Source organism: Heloderma suspectum, chromosome 6 (assembly GCF_057233095.1).
Source record: "Heloderma suspectum isolate Gila_16-S chromosome 6, 16-S_ref, whole genome shotgun sequence".
NCBI lineage: Eukaryota > Metazoa > Chordata > Lepidosauria > Squamata > Helodermatidae > Heloderma > Heloderma suspectum.
The window spans coordinates 92,874,830-92,895,707 of NC_139463.1; the positions used below are offsets into that span (position 1 = coordinate 92,874,830).

General features: G+C 44.2%; 1 protein-coding gene across 1 annotated transcript; it reads right to left on the minus strand.

Moving 5' to 3' along the window:
• Positions 1-3,538: 3,538 nt before the first annotated feature.
• On the minus strand, positions 3,539-8,731 carry LOC146341844 (vomeronasal type-2 receptor 26-like). Its single transcript, XM_084807062.1, has 4 exons — positions 8,073-8,731; positions 6,969-7,196; positions 6,150-6,276; positions 3,539-4,440 (listed from the first exon to the last, which is right to left on the minus strand). Exons 1-4 carry the CDS (start codon positions 8,691-8,693, stop codon positions 3,539-3,541), a joined length of 1,878 nt encoding a protein of 625 aa, XP_084663188.1. The 5' UTR covers positions 8,694-8,731.
• Positions 8,732-20,878: the final 12,147 nt, after the last annotated feature.

The window sequence follows — 20,878 nt, forward strand, 5'->3', positions numbered from 1 at the left end:
AAATACTCTTTCTGCACTTTTTAAAAGTACACATTTTTCATGCATATCTTTCTAATGTTTGTGTTAGAGCAAAGGAGATCGTTACCGTGTCATGGTGCTGGAGTTTGAGCTTGAGCACCTCAGTGAGGTCATGAGCTAAACCGTGAAGGGACACCCAAGATGGGAAGGTCATGGCAGAAAGGTCAGCCTAAATATGATCCCTGGGGAAGGAAATGGCAACCCACCCCAGTATTCTTCCCATGAAAACTAAATGGATCAGTACAACCAGAGATATGTTGGTATACCATTGGAAGATGGGACTCCCAGATCGGAAGATGGTCAAAATGCTCCTGGGGAGGAACAGAGGATAAGTTCAACTAGCCCCAGATGTGAGGACACAGCTAGCTCAAAGCTGAAAGGATGGCTAGCAGCCGATGGTGCTGGTGGTGAATGACGAATCCAATGTTCTAAAGATCAACACACCATTACCTGGAATGTAAGATCTATGAGCCAGGGCAAATTGGATGTGGTTATTGGGGAGATGTCAAGATTAAATATAGACATTTTGGGTGTCAGTGAACTGAAATGGACTCGGATGGGCCACTTCACATCAAATGACCACCAGATCTACTACTGTGGACAAGAGGATCACAGAAGAAATGGAGTAGCCTTCATAATTAATAATAAAGTGGATAAAGCAGTGCTTGGATACAATCCAAAAAATGACAGAATGATCTCAATTTGAATTCAGGGTAAGCCATTTAACATCACAGTGATCCAAATATACACCCCAACCACAGATGTTGAAGAAGCAGAAGTAGATCAGTTCTATTAGGATCTGCAGCACCTACTGGATAGTACGCCAAACAAAGATGTTATTTTCATTACAGGAGACTTGAATGCTAAGGTGGGTAGTCAAACGACACCTGGAATTACAGGCAAGCATGGTCTGGGAGAACAAAATGAAGCAGGACATAGGCTGATAGAAAACTCACTGTGCATAACAAACACTCTCTTCCAACAACCTAAGAGATGACTTTATACATGGACTTCACCAGACGGTCGACACCGAAATCAGATTGACTGCATCCTTTGTAGCCAAAGGTGGCGGACATCTATGCACTCGGTAAAAGCAAGACCTGGAGCTGATTGTCGTTCAGATCATGAACTTCTTATTGCACAATTTAGAATCAGACTAAAGAGAATAGGGAAGACCCACAGAGCAGTTAGATATGAGCTCACGAATATTCCTGATGAATATGCAGTGGAGGTGAAGCATAGATTTAAGGGACTAGATTTAGTAGATAGGGTCCCGGAAGAACTATGGACAGAAGCTCGCAACATTGTTCAGGAGGCAGCAACAAAAAGTGTCCTGAAGGCTAGATGGCAAGATGGCTGTCTGCTGAGACATGGGAAGCAGCCCAAGAAAGAAGGAAAGCAAAAGGCAACAGTGATAGGGGGAGATATGCCCAATTAAATGTGAAATTCCAGAGGTTAGCCAGAAGAGATAAGGAATTATTTTTAAACAAGCAATGTGTGGAAGCGGAAGAAGAGAATAGAGTAGGAAGGACAAGAGACCTCTTCCAGAAAATTAGAAACATCAGAGGTAAATTCCAGGCAAAAATGGGTATGACCTGCAGTAGGTGCTGCAGATCCTCATAGAACTGATCTACTTCTGCTTCTTCAATGGGTATCAAAACAAAGATGGCAAGGACCTAACAGAAGCAGAAGAGATCAAGAAAAGGTGGCAAGAATATATGGAATATCTGTATAGGGAGGATAATAATATTGGGGATAGATTTGACTATGGTGTGGTCAGTGAGCTAGAGCCAGACATCCTGAAGAGTGAGGTTGAATGGGCCTTAAGAAGCATTGCTAATAACAAGGCAGCAGGAGATGATGGTATCCCAGCTGAACTGTTTAAAATCTTGCAAGACGATCCTGTCAAGGTGATGCATGCCATATGCCAGCAAATTTGGAAAACACAAGAATGGCCAACAGATTGGAAAAAAATCAACTTATATCCCCATACCAAAAAAGGGAAGCACCAAAGAATGTTCAAACTATCGAACAGTGGCACTTCTTTCACATGCCAGTAAGGTAATGCTCAAGATCTTCCAAATTAGACTCCAGCAATTCATGGAACGAGAATTGCCAGATGTACAAGCTGGGTTTAGAAAAGGCAGAGGTACTAAAGACCAAATTGCCAATATCTGCTGGATAATGGAGAAAGCCAGGGAGTTTCAGAAAAACATCTATTTCTGTTTTATTGACTACTCTAAAGCCTTTGACTGTGTGGATCTCAACAAATTGTGGCAAGTTCTTGGTGGTATGGGGATACCAAGTCATCTTGTCTGCCTCCTGAGGAATCTGTATAATGACCAAGTAGCAACGGTAAGAACAGACCATGGAACAACGGACTGGTTTAAGATTGGGAAAGGAATACGGCAGGGTTGTATACTCTCACCCTACCTATTCAACCTGTACACAGAACACTTCATGTGACGTGCTGGGCTTGATGAAGCCAAGGCTGGAGTTAAAATTGCTGGAAGAAACATTAACAATCTCAGATATGCAGATGATACCACTTTGATGGCTGAAAGCGAGGAGGAGCTGAGGAACCTTATGATGAAGGTGAAAGAAGAAAGTGCAAAAGCTGGGTAGCAGTTAAACCTGAAAAAAACCAAGATTATGGCAACCAGCTTGATTGATAACTGGCAAATAGAGGGAGACGTGGAGGCAGTGACAGACTTTGTCTTTCTAGGTGCAAAGATTACTGCAGACGCTGACTGCAGCTAGGAAATCAGAAGACGTTTACTTCTTGGGAGGACAGAAATGACAAATCTTGATGAAATAGTTAAGAGCAGAGACAACACACTGATAACAAAGGTCCGCATAGTTCAAGCAATAGTATTCCCCGTAATAACCTATGGCTGCAAGAGCTGGACCATAAGGAAGGCTGAGTGAAGGAAGAACGATGCTTTCGAACTGTGGTGCTGGAGGAAAATTCTGAGAGTGCCTTGGACTGCCAGAAGATCAAACCAGTCCATCCTCCAGGAAATAAAGCCAGACTGCTCACTTGAGGGAATGATATGAAAGGCAAAACTGAAGTCCTTTGGCCACATCATGAGAAGACAGGATACCCTGGAGAAGATGCTGATGCTAGAGAAAGTGGAAGGCAAAAGGAAGAGGTGCCAACCAAGGGCAAGGTGCATGGATGATATTCTGGAGGTGATGGACTCGACCTTGGGGGAGCTGGGAGTGGTGACGGCTGACAGGAAGCTCTGGCATGGGCTGGTCCATGAAGTCACGAAGAGTCAGAAGCGACTGACCGAATAAACAACAACAACAATGTGTTAGAAAAATGTATGTGTTTTTTCAGACACATTCCACCCCCACCCCCTGTGAACAAAATTAGAGGCCAAGGAGTGCAGATTACACTCACATTCAGGTTCAGGAGGTGGGAATGGGTAAATTCTGGTCTGAAGCAAACTGAAACAAGTGTCTTATGCATCCCTAATTATAAGACGCTGCAGATGGAGGCCAGTAGGATATTTAATCAGAGCTTTCTCTTTATGAGCTGCTCCCGATGGTTCAGCTCAGGCCTCAAAACAATAATGTAGCATTTAGGGAAAAATATGAAACTCAGCAACCCAGCACTCGAGGCTAAGATGGAGAATATCTCCACAGCTACCATGCGTCTCCCCTTGCTGCTCAAATACGTCGGAACAAAGGATAACCAGACACTGCAAAACACCAGCATGCTGAAAGTGATAAATTTTGCTTCATTGAAACGATCAGGGAGTTTCCTTGCTAGAAAAGCGACAGTAAAACTAACAATAGCCAGGAAGCCCATGTAGCCCAGGACACAGTAAAACATCGTAGCTGAGCCCTCATTGCAATTCAATACAATTTCTTCCATTTCTGAATGCATATCAATGTCTGGGAATGGAGGAGAGGTTGACAACCACACACTACAAATGCCTGCTTGAATGAGGGAACAGGAAAGAACAATGGAGTTGCCCAGTCCTTTCCCCACCCACTTCCTCATCCTGGATCCTGGCTGGGTGGCCATGAAAGCCAGAACCACTGTGATGTTTTTTGCCAAGACAGATGACACAGCCACTGAGAAAATTATGCCAAAGGTAGTTTGGCGGAGGAGACATGTCACCCTCAGGGGTTGGCCAATGAATACTAAGGCACAAAGGAAACAAAGCAAGAGGGAGATGAGAAGAGTGTAAGTGAGGTTCTGGTTGTTGGCTTTGATTACGGGAGTGTCATGGTACTTTATAAAAATTCCTAGCACTAAAACAGTGATTAAAAAAAATGAAAGAGCACCAGTTGTCAAACCAAGTCCAAGAGGTTCTTCATAAGATAAGAAAGTTATAAGCTTTGGAATGCATGAACTGCGGCGCTTATTTGGATAATGATCATCTGGACACTGGTGACAGTCAGTCATATCTGAAAGTCAGAAGATGTATTTTCAGTTATACAGATATTCCATATCGTAATTATCTTAAAGAACTCACTTTAGTGGGAAAGTGCCTACAATAATGAATCAAACTCATAGATAACCATTTGCATGGGCATCCACATACAAACCGATGTAATTGTATATTGCTTTATTTGTGTGAAAAAGGGGTGGCACCTTTAGGGAGCAATCCTATGTCCCCTGGATAGTGTCTGGCGACATAGGACTATTCGGTTTCTGGGATCTGAGGTCGGAACCAGGGCTCCAATCTCAGAGCCCAGAAACCGCACTCCCTGCCCCAACCCCCTCATAGCCAGCACAGTTCTCTCCACACTGGCTGCATCTCCACGCTCGGAAACAGCATGGAGACAGGGAAAAGGGGTAGTCCTAAGGGCGGGAGGGACAACAGAAGCCATGTTACACAGCTTCCTATGCACATCCCAGCCTCCTTCCCTCCCCCTCCCCAAAGCCGCGCCTAAATCTGAACATCTTCATAGTATCCACCGTCAACATTCACTATTTGTCTCGCCTAAAAACTCTTGAATATAGTAACCTTTCCTCATGGGAGTGTTGCTCCAGCCCCTTGATACACCATTTCACCATTTCCTACACCACTTATGGCTCTACAATATCCATTTTTGTGGTACTGTGATCAGAATTATATACATTATTGCAAGTGTGGTGACATCATAAATCTGTATAAAGGCAGTATGATATTGGCAGTTTTATTCTTCATGCCTTTCCTAATGATCCCCAACATGGAATTTGCCTTTTTCACAGCAGCTGCACAGTGGGTCAATATTTTCATTGAGCTACCCACCAGAAACACAAGATTGCTTTCCTCATAGATATCATAGATCCTCAAGATTTCTTTCCTCATAGATTTCATAGATCCTCAAGATTTCTTTCCTCAGCTGATAGCGTGAACCCTCCATTGTATTTGAAAAATGCTGTACAATTAGGGATGTACGAAAGTCACTTACCTTTTAATGAAATGTGATTCAAGGTGGGGGGGAGGCGCTCCGTCCCTCCCCCCCCCCGAATCCTGGCCGGCCGGGTCCGCAAATGGCGGTGGCTGTAGCCGCCACCGTTTGCGTCCCTGCAGTCAGCCATGATAGGCTACATAAATGTTTACATAGCCTATCATGGCTGAGTAAAAAACAAAAACAAAACAAAACACGTCTACACAAATGGCGGCGCCCATGGGCGCCGCCATTTGCGTTTCTTCTTTTGGCACGTCTAGTCTACGTAAACATTTAGGTAGACTACGGCAAAAATAAGGGGAACGCAAATAGCATAGACGTGTTTTGTTTTGTTTTTGTTTTTTACTCAGCCGTGATAGGCTAGGTAAACATTTACGCAGCCTATCACGGTATTTTTTTAAAATCTATCCATGATAGGCTACGTAAATCTTTACATAGCCTATAATTTTTTTTTGTTTGTTTGTTTGTTTTACTGGTAATGGTGGTGGCGGCAGCCGGTCAGAAGACCGGCTGCCACCGCTGCCGCCGCCGCCGCCCCGCCACCGGAGCCGCTGCCACCAGGAAGATTCGCCCAAGGTAAGTTCCGTCCCGGTGGGGGGGTGGGGGGGACAGACCGTTTCGCCACCGATTTCGGGGGGCCGAATGTGCTGGCATTCAGCCTCCCTGAGATTCGTGGTGAAATTCTCTGACATCCCTATGTACAATATAATTCTCACCGTTCTGGTCAGAAATCTTTCCTTCTGGACATGGAATGCAGTTGTAGCAGCAGAACGGCTCCCCCTCCTTCTTTTGCTTGCTGTGGCCAGGCTGGCAATGGCCATTACACACAGAGATGGGCTGTGCCTAATCGAGGAAAGACGGAGGAGAATGGTAAACTGCCTATTCCACCAATGAAATATGAGAATCTTCAGGCGAATGGGTTAGAATCATTAAGGTTCAGAAGTGAACATGATATAATGCAATCAACTTCTGTGGGTTTCCTGATTTTGAAGTGCACTTCAATAGAATATTTTACCTTTAAAATAAATGCCAAAAGCAAATATTTCCATGGATTAGATGCTTAGCCAGTTGACTCAACCCGAAAACCCTGACCAATTTGCTTGTGAGTAAGCTCCTTTGAACTCAGTGGGACTTACTTCTGAGTAGTCCTATACAGAGTGCTGCTGTTATACTTACTGATGTGAAATATTGGAAGTGTCTATGTCTGGCCCTAGGTGTTGAAGATGTTAGTTAGTGTTCCTCCTGTCAAGATCCTACAGTCCATATGTCTCATAGGTTAAAATAAAAGAACCTGAAAGGAATCCAGACCCTTCACCACCTCAGTGGGCCTGAGAAATTCCAGGGATAATTTGGGTTCATGCTTAAATAGGAGATATTTGAATATAGCGGGAGAGAAAGAGAGATTCTCTTTGGACTCTAATGCATGCTTAAAAACTTATCCATGCATCATGTCTTGCAAGATAACCCCTTTGAACTGCCACACCTTATTCATAATTGACATGCTTCCCAAATGCCTGCATTCATTCAGGTCCTACCTGGTGAAATGAGCTGTGCCATACAATGTCATCTTCATTAAGGGTCAATGCTTCGGCTACTGGAGCTTGGGGATTTATCCTTCCAACTTTTAGTCTAACAAAAGAATGGTTTGGAAATGTGACCCAGTTTACAACATCAAAGTCTGTTATTAATACTCCATTCTGGTCAAAGGAAACCTTGTCCCCAGCACTGTTGTTAAAAGACACTTGTTTCAGAAAGTGGTGGAGCTAGATTGAAGATGAAAAAGAAGTGTTTAATAAAAAGGATGCAACAAGAAACGGAATCACCTATCTTTCATCTATGTATCATCTCCATCTTGATTGTTCTTAAAGCTTACATCTTGGATGCATCACTCCTTCATTTTGAAGGAAAGGATGCACCAGTCGAAGCAGTGACAAAATATACCCAGTGGTCTCATTTCCACTTTGGGGGCCAAAAATGCTCCTTGGATGGAACAATGCTACTATATCACATGTTCACGTAACATCTTTTTTTCCCAAAGGGCAATGTCTGGCTCCATTTCCAAATGAAGAGGTGGAATATGCAACCCTCACCCACTTCATAAACCATTAGCGTTAGAATACCCATGTCCCCATGAATGGAAGTGCTGATCTAGGAAAGAAGCTAAAGCACTGGGAGGTTGCTACCAAAGACTACCCAAGTCTATTGGTCCAGAATAAGCATTTCTGGTGACCTTTCTCAAACATAAGGAAAAGCCCCTTTGCTAAGACGTGTCAATCCAAATTCTAATTCTATTTTAAATCACATCATGGTGGCTCCATGACGCTCAGTAAGTATTAACAGCTTAGCCTCCTTTCGTTCTCCCGATCATCACCCATTCAAACAGAACCTGTTTGCTTTGCTACACAGATTAAAACCTGTTGAGTTACTCAGAGATGGTACTCATGCCCCATGAGTTGGTTTGATATTTCTAAGCAATGGTAAAGTTACCAGAGACAAAGCTGTGGAAGAAACAGGTCTGCAGTGTCTTCTTGAAGATCTTGCTCCAAGTATTGCCAGCAATGGTGCAAAATACCCACACTATGATAGCTACCAGGTTGCTGAAAAAGATATATGGACTTTCTGAGCACTCGAGAGATTACCTGCCATGGCTGGTGATTCTGAGGGTTCCATCTCTCTCTCTCCATTGCTGCTCTGCCTTTATATGTGCAGGAAACGGTGGCATGTAAAGCATGAGCCAAAGCATAGACAGCATTGTAGATGCTGTAGCTGTGGCCTGTAATGTGCTTTTCAAAAACATGCTCTGGGAGGTTCTCCAGCCTCTCTTCCCCGGTGCAGAGATCTCCAATCATATTGGCCAAAACAGAATTTGAGATGACACAGCCAAATGCAAATGCCCAGAAGTCTCCGATGAAACCATCTTCTTTTGTGCTGTAAGGATTTCTGCTCTGAAGAAAGTGTTGAAATCCTGGTAGTTCGTTGGAGTGGACGGCAAAGGATAGAGCACCTTGGAATACATGAATATTCTCTTTCCAGGTCTGCACTTTGCCGTATGATTTCAATTCTAGCTGGGCTGTCATAATCCACACTTTACCAGTTGCCATTTGTATTGTTTCTTTAATATCTGAGAGAGATAGCATCCTGTTCAAAATCAACATGGAACGAAGATCTCCGAAGTAGAGAAACACTTTGGCTGTGCTTTTGATAATTCTATCACGCACTTTAAATGACCATTGCCTAATACCTCCAAACACATCGGCCATACCGCTATTGTAGATTGTGTCTATGAAGGCAAAGCAGATGCCATGCTTGGAAAAGTGTTGAACCACAACCTGCTTGATCCATTCCGAATTAACTCCAACTGAAGTGAATAATCCGATCCATGTCCACTTGAAATGGAGAAGCACATGCAGAATCCCCCTGTACTGATAGGCTTCATTCGGGACCATTTGGTAGGAAGAAATTCCTTGGGTGCTATCCATCATCACCGAACCATATAAAAGCTACACATAGATTGGGAGTAGGTGGATAGACAGAATGATTTTCAAAATGAATTAACAGCTTTTTCTGCTGTCTGCATGTCATTAGTCCCTAACTGTTTATCAAGGCTAAGCAATCTTTTGTGGCCTGCAGGTACAGTTGACGTTTTGAAAAAAATAAATGTCCTGGGCACCACCACAAATTGCTGTGGAAGGTCAAGTGTTGGGAGCAGCCCTTCTCTGAATTTTCTCTTTTCTCCCACCCCCCACACTTCTGGATGTTTTTTGTCTCCCTTTATAGGTTCTCACTTTTCTTCCCTCCATAAGCCATTTTTGGAAAGGGCCTTCCAAAGGGCTTTCTCCAGCTCTATTAAAGTCAGTGGAGCAAGATTGAAGGCCAAAATGATGATGATGATGATGATGATGATGATGTCACCTGGAGCAGGAAGTAAGCCTATCCATTGCCAAGGACACTGCTGTACCAAGGGTTCTGAATGGGGTGGGCTTTCCTCCTCAACGCATCTCTTTTAGGCAGGAAACATTTTCCCTCACCTCTCTTAAAGTTAATGGAGTGCTCTTGTGCCATTGACTTCGCTAAAGGTAGGAGGAAGTGTAGGGATTATGGCCACACTCTGGTGAGTTTTTGGGTCTGCAGGCACCTAGTTGCCAAGCCCTAATACACAAGCAAGTGCCTCCTGATTTTTACTTGAGATTCTGCTGTGGCTTGTGTTGGATATTCTGGTGTGACGTACAACAGTCTTGCATTTTATAGAGAAAGGGTGGTAAGTAAGACAACCTTTAGTATTGGAGGCAATAAACACAGGTTAGAGCCAGCTTAGAAAGTACTGTATTAGTGCTTTTATACACATCATCAGAGAAGGCTTCCTGAAACTGTTTAACTAAAGCTGTGTGTATGAGTGTAAGTATGCAATAGCATGGGATATTGTTACTTGCTTCTTCTCTTGGAAGGGCACACACTTCTTGTTGCAGAGGGAGAAGGGAAGAAGGGAGAAAGAAGGAAGAGGAAGGGAAGAGAAATGGAAAAATGAACTGATCAAGCTACAGACAACAAGGGGGATGAACAAGATATGCAGCTGTTGATGCAACACATTCTTTATCTCCCTCTAGTGTCTGGAAACATGTGGAACTGTTCCTATTATCCAAGAGATTTTAGCTCCTTTATTGCTATATAAAACACTATGTATACTTTAGGGGTGTATGAAACCCACTTACCATTCTGGTCCGGGCATCCGTGGGGGGTGGGAGGCAATCCGTCCCTCCCCCCGGAATCCTCCCTGGCCAGTTCCACTCCGCCGTGAGTTTGCAGAGCCTCCATCCGCGCCCGTCCGCAACCAGACTTCTGTCTGCTGCTGGGCTGCGGCTGTAAATGGTATCCGGCAAAGGGGATGCCATTTGCATCCCTGCTGTTTTCATGATCAGCTACGTAAATATTTATGTAGCCTATCACCAAAAAGAGCAGGGATGCAAATGGCGTCCACTACGCCGGACGCCATTTGCGTCCACAGTCCGGGGCAGCGGACTGACAGCAGCAGCGGATGCACGAGGACCAGCTGGCAGCAGGTAGGGTCCATCTGGGGAGGATTTCGGGGGGTGGCGAGGGGGAGTAGTCCATTCCACTGTGGACTCCGGGGGGCTGAATCCGGTGTCATTGGAGTCCTTGGCAGATTTTTCCGCCATCCCTAGTATACTTCCTTTTCAAGTGCTGAACCTTTCTAGGAGTCAGTTCTTTTCTCTCTCTCAATGAAATGAAATGCAATGTGTCATCTCATAAGTATCTGCTCAGACTTTACAGTCATCTTCAGAGACCCTCCTTTGGGTGCCCCCTCCAAAGGAGATTAGGCAGGTCACTACAAGAGAGGCCATTCTTAGTGATTCTGCCTCACCTTTCTTTTCTCCCAGACATTTTCGTGTTTAGGAAGAGGGGCTTGAAAAAAGTGGTGTTTTATATATTTTATTCCAATGTTGTTGCTTTGTATTGTGTTTTATACTTTTAGCTTTCGTATGGTGTTTTATTCTTTTAGCTTTTGGAATCCTCCCAGAGAATGCTTGATATTGGGGAAATTAAAAATATAATCAATAGATAAAATAATTAACAAAATAAATCCCCCCCTTTTTAGGTTACAGAAGAACATTACCTGTTTAGTAGCAAATTTGTTCTTGCTTCAGGCACTGAATGCTCATTTGAGTAAAGCAAGAGGGGAAATTTCCTCTTTACCTGGGAGCAATAGTTTGATTCTACTGTGGAAGCTCTTCTCTAAATGCCTTTCTTATCAGATGTGTGCTGTGTAGCAACCAAGGGTTATTTATTTGTTTCAGTGGTGGTGCCTGGTAGTGGAACACCCTCCCTAAAGAAATGTGTCTGATTCCTGTATTACTATTTTTTTTCTGTGTCAGGTTAATAGATTTTAGTTCAGGAAATGCTGTACTCTGCTTCAAGTCATCAGCTGTTTCCTCATTTTATCATTAATGCAATGGTATGATAGCATATTATAGTGTTTTATGGTGTAAACCAGTTATTGTTTTTTATGTGTTGTTCACCACCCTGGGATCTATTGGATGAAAGGCAGTAGACAAATGTTTTAAATACACCAGTAAAATAAAATAAACTTTGTCGTAAGTATGGAAAAATCGATTGGTTCTCATACATGACATCAGAGGCTCAGTATAAGCTCCTTGATCATTCAAGTATGGAAAATGAGTATATGCACTTTCATTCATGGTAAAGGAAATTGCGGATGTGTTTTGCTTATCATCAGTGGCGTCGCTGGATTTGCCATATTCTTTAGGGGTTGTTGGTGTGCAGAGCTTTGGCTGCTCTGATGACCATAGTTGAGATGATCCTGGAGATTTTCTCATTTGTAATGGCAGTTCACTCATGAGTAACAGAATTCAGAGTCTCAGTGGCCAGGTTCTGGTCTATTAACAAGGCCAAAGCCAGAAATCTAGATCACAGCAGCCCATGGTCTCTGTAAGAGATATTAAGCTGCAGTGCCAGAAAACTAGGGATGTATAAGACTTCCATCTGGGGGGTGAAACTTCAACAATTTTTTCCCCAGTTCGGCCTTGCGGATTCCATTCATTTCCACCCCAGTGATGTTGACTCAATCTGTAGCAAGTCTATTCAATAATGGATTCCCTTGTTTATTTTTTTAAATGGCTGCGATTTGTACAAATTGTACCCCCCCCATGCACAGGTATTTACAGTTGCGCAAATGGGGCTGTATTTATTTATTTATTTATTTATTTATTTATTTAAAAACACGGCAATCTTGTGCAAGCGCACATGATTGCAAGTCCACCTGTCCACTATGTAGCTTTGCAGAGATGTACTCCACTCTTGTAAATATTCTTGGCAGTTTCCTCCTTTCACCACACATCATCACACGGGGGAGACCAGCCTGGTCCTACACATCAGCCAGAGAGGGGGGAGCTGCAGGGAGCTCACTCCACCCCTCCCTGCTAGAAAGAACACACAGCTCCAACTGACAGTTCCTTGGGACTGCAGACTCTGGCCTCATCCATCAGCTAGAGAACCGAGGGCCACTGGGGGGCTGCACCTCCTTCCTCCCGGGAAGAACATCATCACAGGGGGGAGACCAACCTGGTCCTACACATTGGTCCTTGGTGTATTTGCTCCCCTTCCCCTCCTTCCTCCCAGTCCCTTTTCCTTTTGTGTCATGTCTTGTAGATTGTAAGCCCGAGGGCAGGGACTGTCTTAATAATTAATATTCATCTTTGTAAGCCACTCTGGGAGCCTGTTTCGGCTGAAGAGTGGGGAAAAAAATTAAAGACCTTCTTCAGGTGACAGTGGAAAAGCCATGAGAAAGAAAGAAGAAGAAGGTATGTGGGCACACTACTTTGCCTGCTTCCCCTTCCATTCACAGAAAAGGTGTTACCAGTCCAAGACAATGCCATACAATTATGGTCCACCTTAAAAGAAAGGGACTGGCAGTCAGAACCCTCAGAAAAGCCCTTCCTGGCTGTGCTGGTTGCCCAGGCCAAAGAGCAAGCTGATACCATGGGTGATTTGTGGATTAGGAAGTTGCTGGGGGGTTGGTCCAGGCTCTCCCCTCCAAGCCCACACATGTGCAGATGTTTCATAAATCATATCAGTCAATAGAGGTGAGCAGCCTACAGGAATTGCATATGGCCATGGTGATCAGCTGATGACTTGAGCAACACTTCCATTGTGCTGGTTCTTTGGCACTTTGTGACACGTGTCATTCTTTTGATAGTGTTAATTCTTGTATTATTTTAATCAGGTTTTGGCTGGTTGACATTTTCTACCAGGACCTTACCTGAGGCCACTCCATTGTATTCTAGGTACAGGGTAGGGCAAGCTACTCCAGCACCAGAAGGCAACTGGGTATCGGCAAATAGGTCTGTATCCGAAGAGCTGGAAAGTGGTGGTAGGGGTGCATTGTCATGGATAGTTTTAACTTTTTATCAGCTTTTGTAGATTAACCCCATCCATTCAGTTCCATTGTGGCATCTAAGGGAGAATTCTTTGGTACAGAGTACAGAATTGGCATCAAGTGCAGCAGGCCCTGGGCAGGGTAATGACATGGTCCCCTAGGCTGCTAATTGTGTGGTTACAGAGCTGTTGGACATGCAGGTAACCAGGGCGAGCCTTAGGGGTAGATGAGCTGGGCAGACACACAGGGTGCTGAGGACATTTGCTTTGTTTCTAACTCCCAAACTCAACTTGTTCTCAAATCCATGTTTTTAAGTTCTATGGTTATACCTCGTAATTTGAGACAAGGAGGAAATGAACCATGTTACAAAGGTCTGATTCTGACAGTGGAAGTGTCCATACTGCCATTTCTCAGACTGATTAATACCAACATGGATAAAGTAAAAAACAAACAAACACCTAGGTATGAAGGAATCATACCAATCATTTCACTTCCTTTAGCTTTGCAATTCACAGTAATATGAAGGCATAACCGATTACATGAACTATATCAATCTCTGTTTAGACAAGACCACAAAGTCACATCCAGGCAGAAAATGAACACTTGGATCATTTGTCAATGTTTGTACTCCACACATACTTTGTACCTGAGGAATCTTGTAGACGCCCAAAATAGTTTGTATCTGATGGGAGGATTCCAAGTCAAGTCCTTCGATGGCTGCAATAAGATTGCCCTGGATATCACACTTGTAGTTGGGGACAAATTGGTTCAGTGGAGAAATAAGATGCAAAGCAGAATGAGATGTCCACCTTGTATTCATATGGCCATCAAATACATGGAATCCCAAGGTGACATTGGGTAAGATCTGGGGGTTTCCATTGATTTCTTGTATAGCAAATACCAAGGCCAGGGTATGCTGGTAGTTCTGAGTCATTGCCCTACAATGAGATTTCCATTGAGAGTCAAAAATGACTCCTGTATTTTGTAAAATTATTACTACTGCATTGTGTGGCATTTTAATTGCTAACATTAATGCTATTGGGAAAATAACCTCGAGAATCAACACAACTAGTGGAAATAGGAATCTGTGTTTCTGTCCACTGGCATGGATGAGAGTATGGAGAGTTATTATCATGATGCTAATTCACTTGTTAGTTTTGACACAGAAACATAGGATTGGATCCAGATGTAGTCACCCTTAGACTAGATCCATTGAAGTGGACTGTAGTCCATAAAGCTTTCTGCCACAAGTCTATTCCTTGTTTTTTTATGCAACAGACTAACATGGCTACCCCTCTCAAAATTATTAAGCCATATAAGATTTTGGTTACATTAAAACAACTGCATGTTTTAATTAAAATTGTGAGGAATGTTGGCATTTTTAAATTGGTGCGTGAAAATAGACAAAGGCATACAATTCCAATAGTGTACTGAAATAAAACAAGGGCTTGAAGATGTAGATCACACATTTGTTTTACCAATTTTATTTGGAATATAGATGGTGTGTTAAAGGCCAATGCCTTTCTATGTTATTCACACCTTAATCTTCACGTTTTGTCTATGTCTGTCTATCTGGTGGCTTCAGCGACAGCCAGGACAGGCATGCTTGTTAGGAAGGGAGGAAAGGCACCATCGCTTTCCCATTTGTGGGATAATGCAGTGGTAAACAATATGAGAAAGTCAAATGTTGTAAAGCCAAGGTGCCTCCTGGATGGCTGATTATAGCATATATACAGTAATTTGTTTCTTCCATAAACATTGCTCAGAGTGCGATATAGTAAGCCACTCTTTAAGGTTCATCCTTCCTGTCCCACCCCCCAAAATGTGATCCTGTGCAGCTTAGGGATGTACAAAAGTCACTTACCTTTTCGAAGGGTGACATTCGCGGTGGGGGAGATGTGCTCCGTCCCTCCCCCTGAAATTCTCTCCAGCCAGCTCTGCTCCACGGAGATTCTGCAGAGCCGCCGGCCAGGGCCGCCCGCAGCCAGACATCTGGCCGCTGGGCAGCCTGCAGGGACGCAAATGGCAGCGGCCATAGCTGCCATTTGCATCCCTGCATTTTGCCGTGATAGGCTAGATAAATATTTACATAGCCTACAACGGGAAAAACAAAAACAAACAACGAACGTAAATGGCGGCGGCTACCCCATTTGCGCCCCTCTTTTGCTGTAATAGCCTATGTAAATATTTACATAGGCTATCACAGCAAAAAAAAAAAAAAAGGAATGCAAATGGCGGCTGCCGTAGCCGTAAATACTTACGTAAATACTTACGCAGCCTATCACGGCTTCTGCAGGGATGCAAATGGCGTCCCTGCGTTAGCCGTGATAGGCTATGTAAGTATTTACATAGCCCATTATGGCTATAGTGATGAAGTGAATGGCGGCCGCGGCCACCATTTGCAAGTCAGCATGAACGGCAGCAGGTAGGTGTTCCGTTTCGCACACCTTTTGCTGCGTGGGGGGGCGGGGGGGCTTCGTTCTGCCACAGATTTCGGGTGGCCAAATGCACTGGCATTCGGCCTCACCGAGATCCGTGGCGGAATTCTCTGACATCCCTAGTGCAGCTTCCATCTCCATGTCGTTCCACCCACATAATTGTGCTACAACCTTTCAAGTTCTCCAGAACTCTTCCTCTGGCTAAGTGGTTAGAAAAGCAGGTGATGAGGAAAAGAAACAGAAAAGTCAAAAGGTCTGGCCAGCTCTTTTGGCCATGGCTTCTGCAGTATAGATACACCCAGTCTCAAATTGAAGATCTGCAGTCTGGATACGTTAGTCAGTTGTAGGTGTTGCAGGTATCAGATTACACCCAGCAATGCATTTTGGGAATGAGAAGCAATAGCTGATCTCAGTCTTTAAAACACAAAGGCCACTTGTGACTCTGGTCGGCCTTTTGCCTTGGGCAAAACACACAGGTTCCTGAGGCTGCATAGAGCAAACCTGCACAGAAAGATGTTAGTAAATATATTAACAAAGATGGATCAACATACTTTTCATGTTTTTAATATCTGAGTCATGGCACGCAAGTGTGTTCAAGCTGCTTTTGCTGAGGATCGATATGGTAAAAGGAGGATTTCATCTCATGACCTTTAAGAACATTAGGGGCTGGACTTCAGGCTGGGTGAGCTAGGCGATTGCCTAGGGTGCTGAGCTGAGGGGGTGCCAACTGAGCTGAGGGGGGGGGGCACCAAGCTGAGCTCAACGGCTGTGTTTTTTTTAATGTACTGTCTGCCATGAGCTAGCATGGCAGAAAGCAAATGTCTATAAGGGAGAGCCAGTGTGGTGTAGTGGCAAGAGTGTTGGACTGGGAGTCGGGAGATCCGGGTTCTAGTCCCCAGTCAGCCATGGAAGCTCACTGGGTGACTTTGGACCAGTCACAGACTCTCAGCCCAACCCACCTCACAGGATTGTTGTTGTGAGGATAAAATGGAGAGGAGAAGGAGCATAATGTAAGCTGCCTTGGGTTCCTTGCAAGAGGAAAATGGCGGGATATAAATGCAATAAATAATAATAATAATATTAATAATAATAATAATAATAATAATATAAGCTTTTCCCCCCAAGATTCTACAGATGGTTTTGGTACCAACTACAGAAATGAACCTCTCTCAATTAGCTTTATATATGTAATTTTGACAGTGCCCACGTTGATGTCATTTGTGCTAGGTAAAAATATTAAAACTAAAAGCTGTGATAGCTCTGTGGCATTGCACAATGTGCTGGCGCGACTCAGAACGTGGCTCTCAGAGCAGGCAAGGAGGGGCTGCAGTGGAGAATGCTCAGATGGCGTCCATGCATGCAATAACTCTCGTGTGTGGCCCCAGCTTTGTGCACACGTGCATGGGTCCTTGTGAGAGGCAGCAGCAGCTTTCCCAACATTACACCAGCACCAGGTCCCATGAACCCATACAACTGGCCTCTCTCAAGCCATCATGTAATGCCCTCCTCAGTTGCTCCCTTTGCCCTCTCCTCCTTTTCTATTCTTTCTCGCTCATATTGCTTCTGCAGGATCATTCTGAACATGCTCACACAGATGCCTTATGAACTTAAATACGATAAAATGGGATGGAGATAGTGGGTAAGGATGGAAATCACATGGTTTGATTAAAAAATTAGTACTATGTTATGGTACTACTAAGAAAAACCACATCTCAGATCTTCCCCCTGACTTAAAACATCTAACCGTTTCCAAAAGGTTGTTGTACAAATGGAGAAACTTGGCAATAACATTCAACCCAGCAAATCTATGGGGAAAAACCAACAAACACTAAAGCACTAAAGCTCACTTGTTAAACTTTAAATTTCTGTAAAGAAGCTATTTATCACCCTTTATACCTCAACATTATAGAGAGCCAGTGTGCTGTAGTGGCAAGAGTGTTGGACTAGGAGCTGGGAGATCTGGCTTCTAGTCCCCACTCGGCCATGGAAGCTCACTGGGTGACTGTGGGCCAGTCACAGACTCTCAGCCCAACTCACCTCACAGGGTCGTTGTTGTGAGGATAAAATGGAGAGGAGGAGGATATTGTAAGCTTCTTTGGGTTCCTTGCAAGAGGAAAAAAGGTGGGGTATAAATGCAATAAACAAACAAACAAACAAACATTGGACCATCCTGAAATTAACATCTGTTACACTTCCTAAACATAAGCCATAGAATTTACTGCTCCATGAATTTCTGGTTATAGTGGCAGCATGCAATTAAAACAGGGCCACAAGTGTGGGCCTATAATGGCCTGGATGGAGGAATGGCATAGGGAAAAAATCCTTACAGGTAATATTCAGATTGTAGTGGAGAAGGTGATTCTTCAAAAGATTTTGGCATGGAGCTAAAGAAGGTCTGATAAACAAGGCCACCGAAAAGGACATCTCCTGGCTGAAGATACCTGTGAAGAATAGGGTGGTGGTCCACGATGTGACATTTCACAATGTTTGCTTTACATGCCATGTGAGGCAACAGCAGTAGCAATACCAGCACCAATATCACCATTCTGAACACACCGAAGGGCATCTACTACACTGTCACTGGAGCCTCCATTACTGCAACACCAAGATTAGAGTGAAAGCACTGTCTGCTGGTAGGCTTGTACCCCAAAGTATGGAATGTAAAGTATCAGAAATAAGCCAATCAGATCCCTGCCTGTCCCTTTATCCAGGTGTTGAATGTTACTGGGATATTCTTATGCCATCCTTCAGCCTTTGTTATTCATTTGGGTAATGACCATTGTGACTCCACAGTGGATACAGGAAGCAGCAGAATTAACTGCAGTCCAATTTGTAATTATAGTGGACTCATCTAAAACTAATGTATTCTCCATGGCATTGATTAACAATGTGTTTGTTATTTTTGAACAGAAGTGGAATCTGGGGTGGGGGTGGATCCTTTTGCATAGCTTAATTTCTTATCACTGGCTCTGTAGTTTGCCAAAGAGCAGAATGGTATACTGAGTTCCTGCTTCCATGCAGATGGATAGAGTGTATGAGCGAGAGGTAGCATACAGAGGTGGGATGTGTAGTCAAAGCAGGGATGCCAGACAAAGAACTACAAACAGAACCAACATGTGCACAGATAGCCTCATGGAGAACCTTTCCTTGATTCTGCTCACACCCCGTCACTGGCCAGTCCCAGCTCCTCCTTCCCTAAGGCCAAGTAGAATTGTCTGCTTCTTGCAGGTGAAGATCTTATCCAATGATAATAACCCATGACCTCAAGCTGCAAAGCCTGCAGCTCAAAAAATGGCTGCAGCAGGGCAAAACTCTACTTATCACTAGGGATGGCGGAGAATTTCTCCCCAAAACTTCAGGGGGCCGAGCGCCAACGTGTTTGGCCCCCCGAACAAGTTTCGGGGAGAAATCCTCCTTACCCCCCCGCCCCCTGCACCCCTCCCCGGGACGGGACTTACCTTCGCCGAATGTCCCTCCCGGCGGCGGGTCCGGCCGGCACTTCGGTGGGTGTTCGAGCGGGGCGGGAGCGGCAGCCGGTCTTTCGACCGGCTGCCGCCGCCATTCCAATAAAAGAAAAAAAAAAAAACACGCCCCCGTGACAGGCTACGTGATGATTAATGTAGCCTATCACGGCTAGATTTGCAAAGTCAGCCATGATAGGCTACGTAAATCGTCACATAGCCTATCACGGGTGACTTTGCAGATCTAGCCGTGATAGGCTACGTTAATCGTCACGCAGCCTATCACGGGGGCATTTTTTTAAAAAACAAACAAACAATGGAGTTCGCGGCTGGGCGAGGCGGGAAGCCTCCCCCCCGGCCTGAATTTCAGCCGGGGCGAGGCGGGAAGCCTCCCCCCCTGGCCTGAACTTCGCGGGGGGATCAGCGAAGCACCTCCCCCCCACCACGAACAAGATTCGAAGAAAGGTAGGTGCCTTTCGTCCACCCCTACTTATTACCAAAGATCCTCAACTGGGCAGAGGCTTCAAGATGTCCATAAGGCCCTAGCTTCTTCATTTCATTTCATATATTTCTATACCGCCCCTAGCCAAAGCTCTCTGGGTATTTCACAATTTTTTTTCCAGAAATGTAAAATATATTATATGAAATATAAAATCATTCACATAATGACATAGAACAAACGGAACACACAACAAACATGAATCTAAAATAATTTAAAACCATCAGCCAGAGACAATCAAGGAGACTCATTATATGCTTCCAAATGCCTGAGAGAAGAGGGACGTTTTAATCTGGTGCTGAAAAGATGACAATGCTTCGCACAGAAGACTTCACAGTCTTCACACAATATTCAGAAGTGTTTGCTCACGCTTATCTATATGGCCACTATTATGTAACTTCGGTAAGGATTGTAACATAGGAACCCAGGGGAGACTGTTGTCTCTTATCAACATGGCTCAAGGCCTATTCTGAGTAGAAAGAAAGAAAGAAAGAAAGAAAGAAAGAAAGAAAGAAAGAAATCCCTCTCCTGATGGTTTCTGCACTGGTCTTTTTCAGAGCTCCAGGATCTCTAATTCAATCTCAAGTCAATGGATTGGATATACAATCATAGAATCATAGAATAGACAGTAGTTCTGAGAGTTCTTCTGCCAGTTCCTTTATTACTATAGAGAGCAGTTCATCTGGCCCAGGAGATTTGAACTCATTCAAAGAAATGAGGTGTTCCTTGACCATATGTCTATCGATCTCAAGCTGCAATCCTGCCCCTTCAGCCTGCACTTCGCCTTTGCCTGGGGGGTCATAGACCCTCTTCCGGGAGAAGACTGTGCAGAAGTAGGAATTGAGCACCTCTGCCTTTTCTTGGTCATCTGTTATCATTTTGCCATCCTTATTGAATAGCTGAACCACCATTTCTTTCCTCTGTCTTTTACTATGCACGTAGCTGAAGAAAGCCTTTTTGTTGCTTTTAGCCTCCCTCGCTAACCTCAGCTCATTCTCAGCTTTAGCCTTCCTGGCACCATCCCTGCAATTCTGTGCTACCTGCCTGTACTCTTCCTTTGTTGTTTGGCCTTCTTTCCACTTCCTATATGTGTCCTTTTTTGTTTTCAGGTCATCTCTAAGCTTTTTGTGGAGCA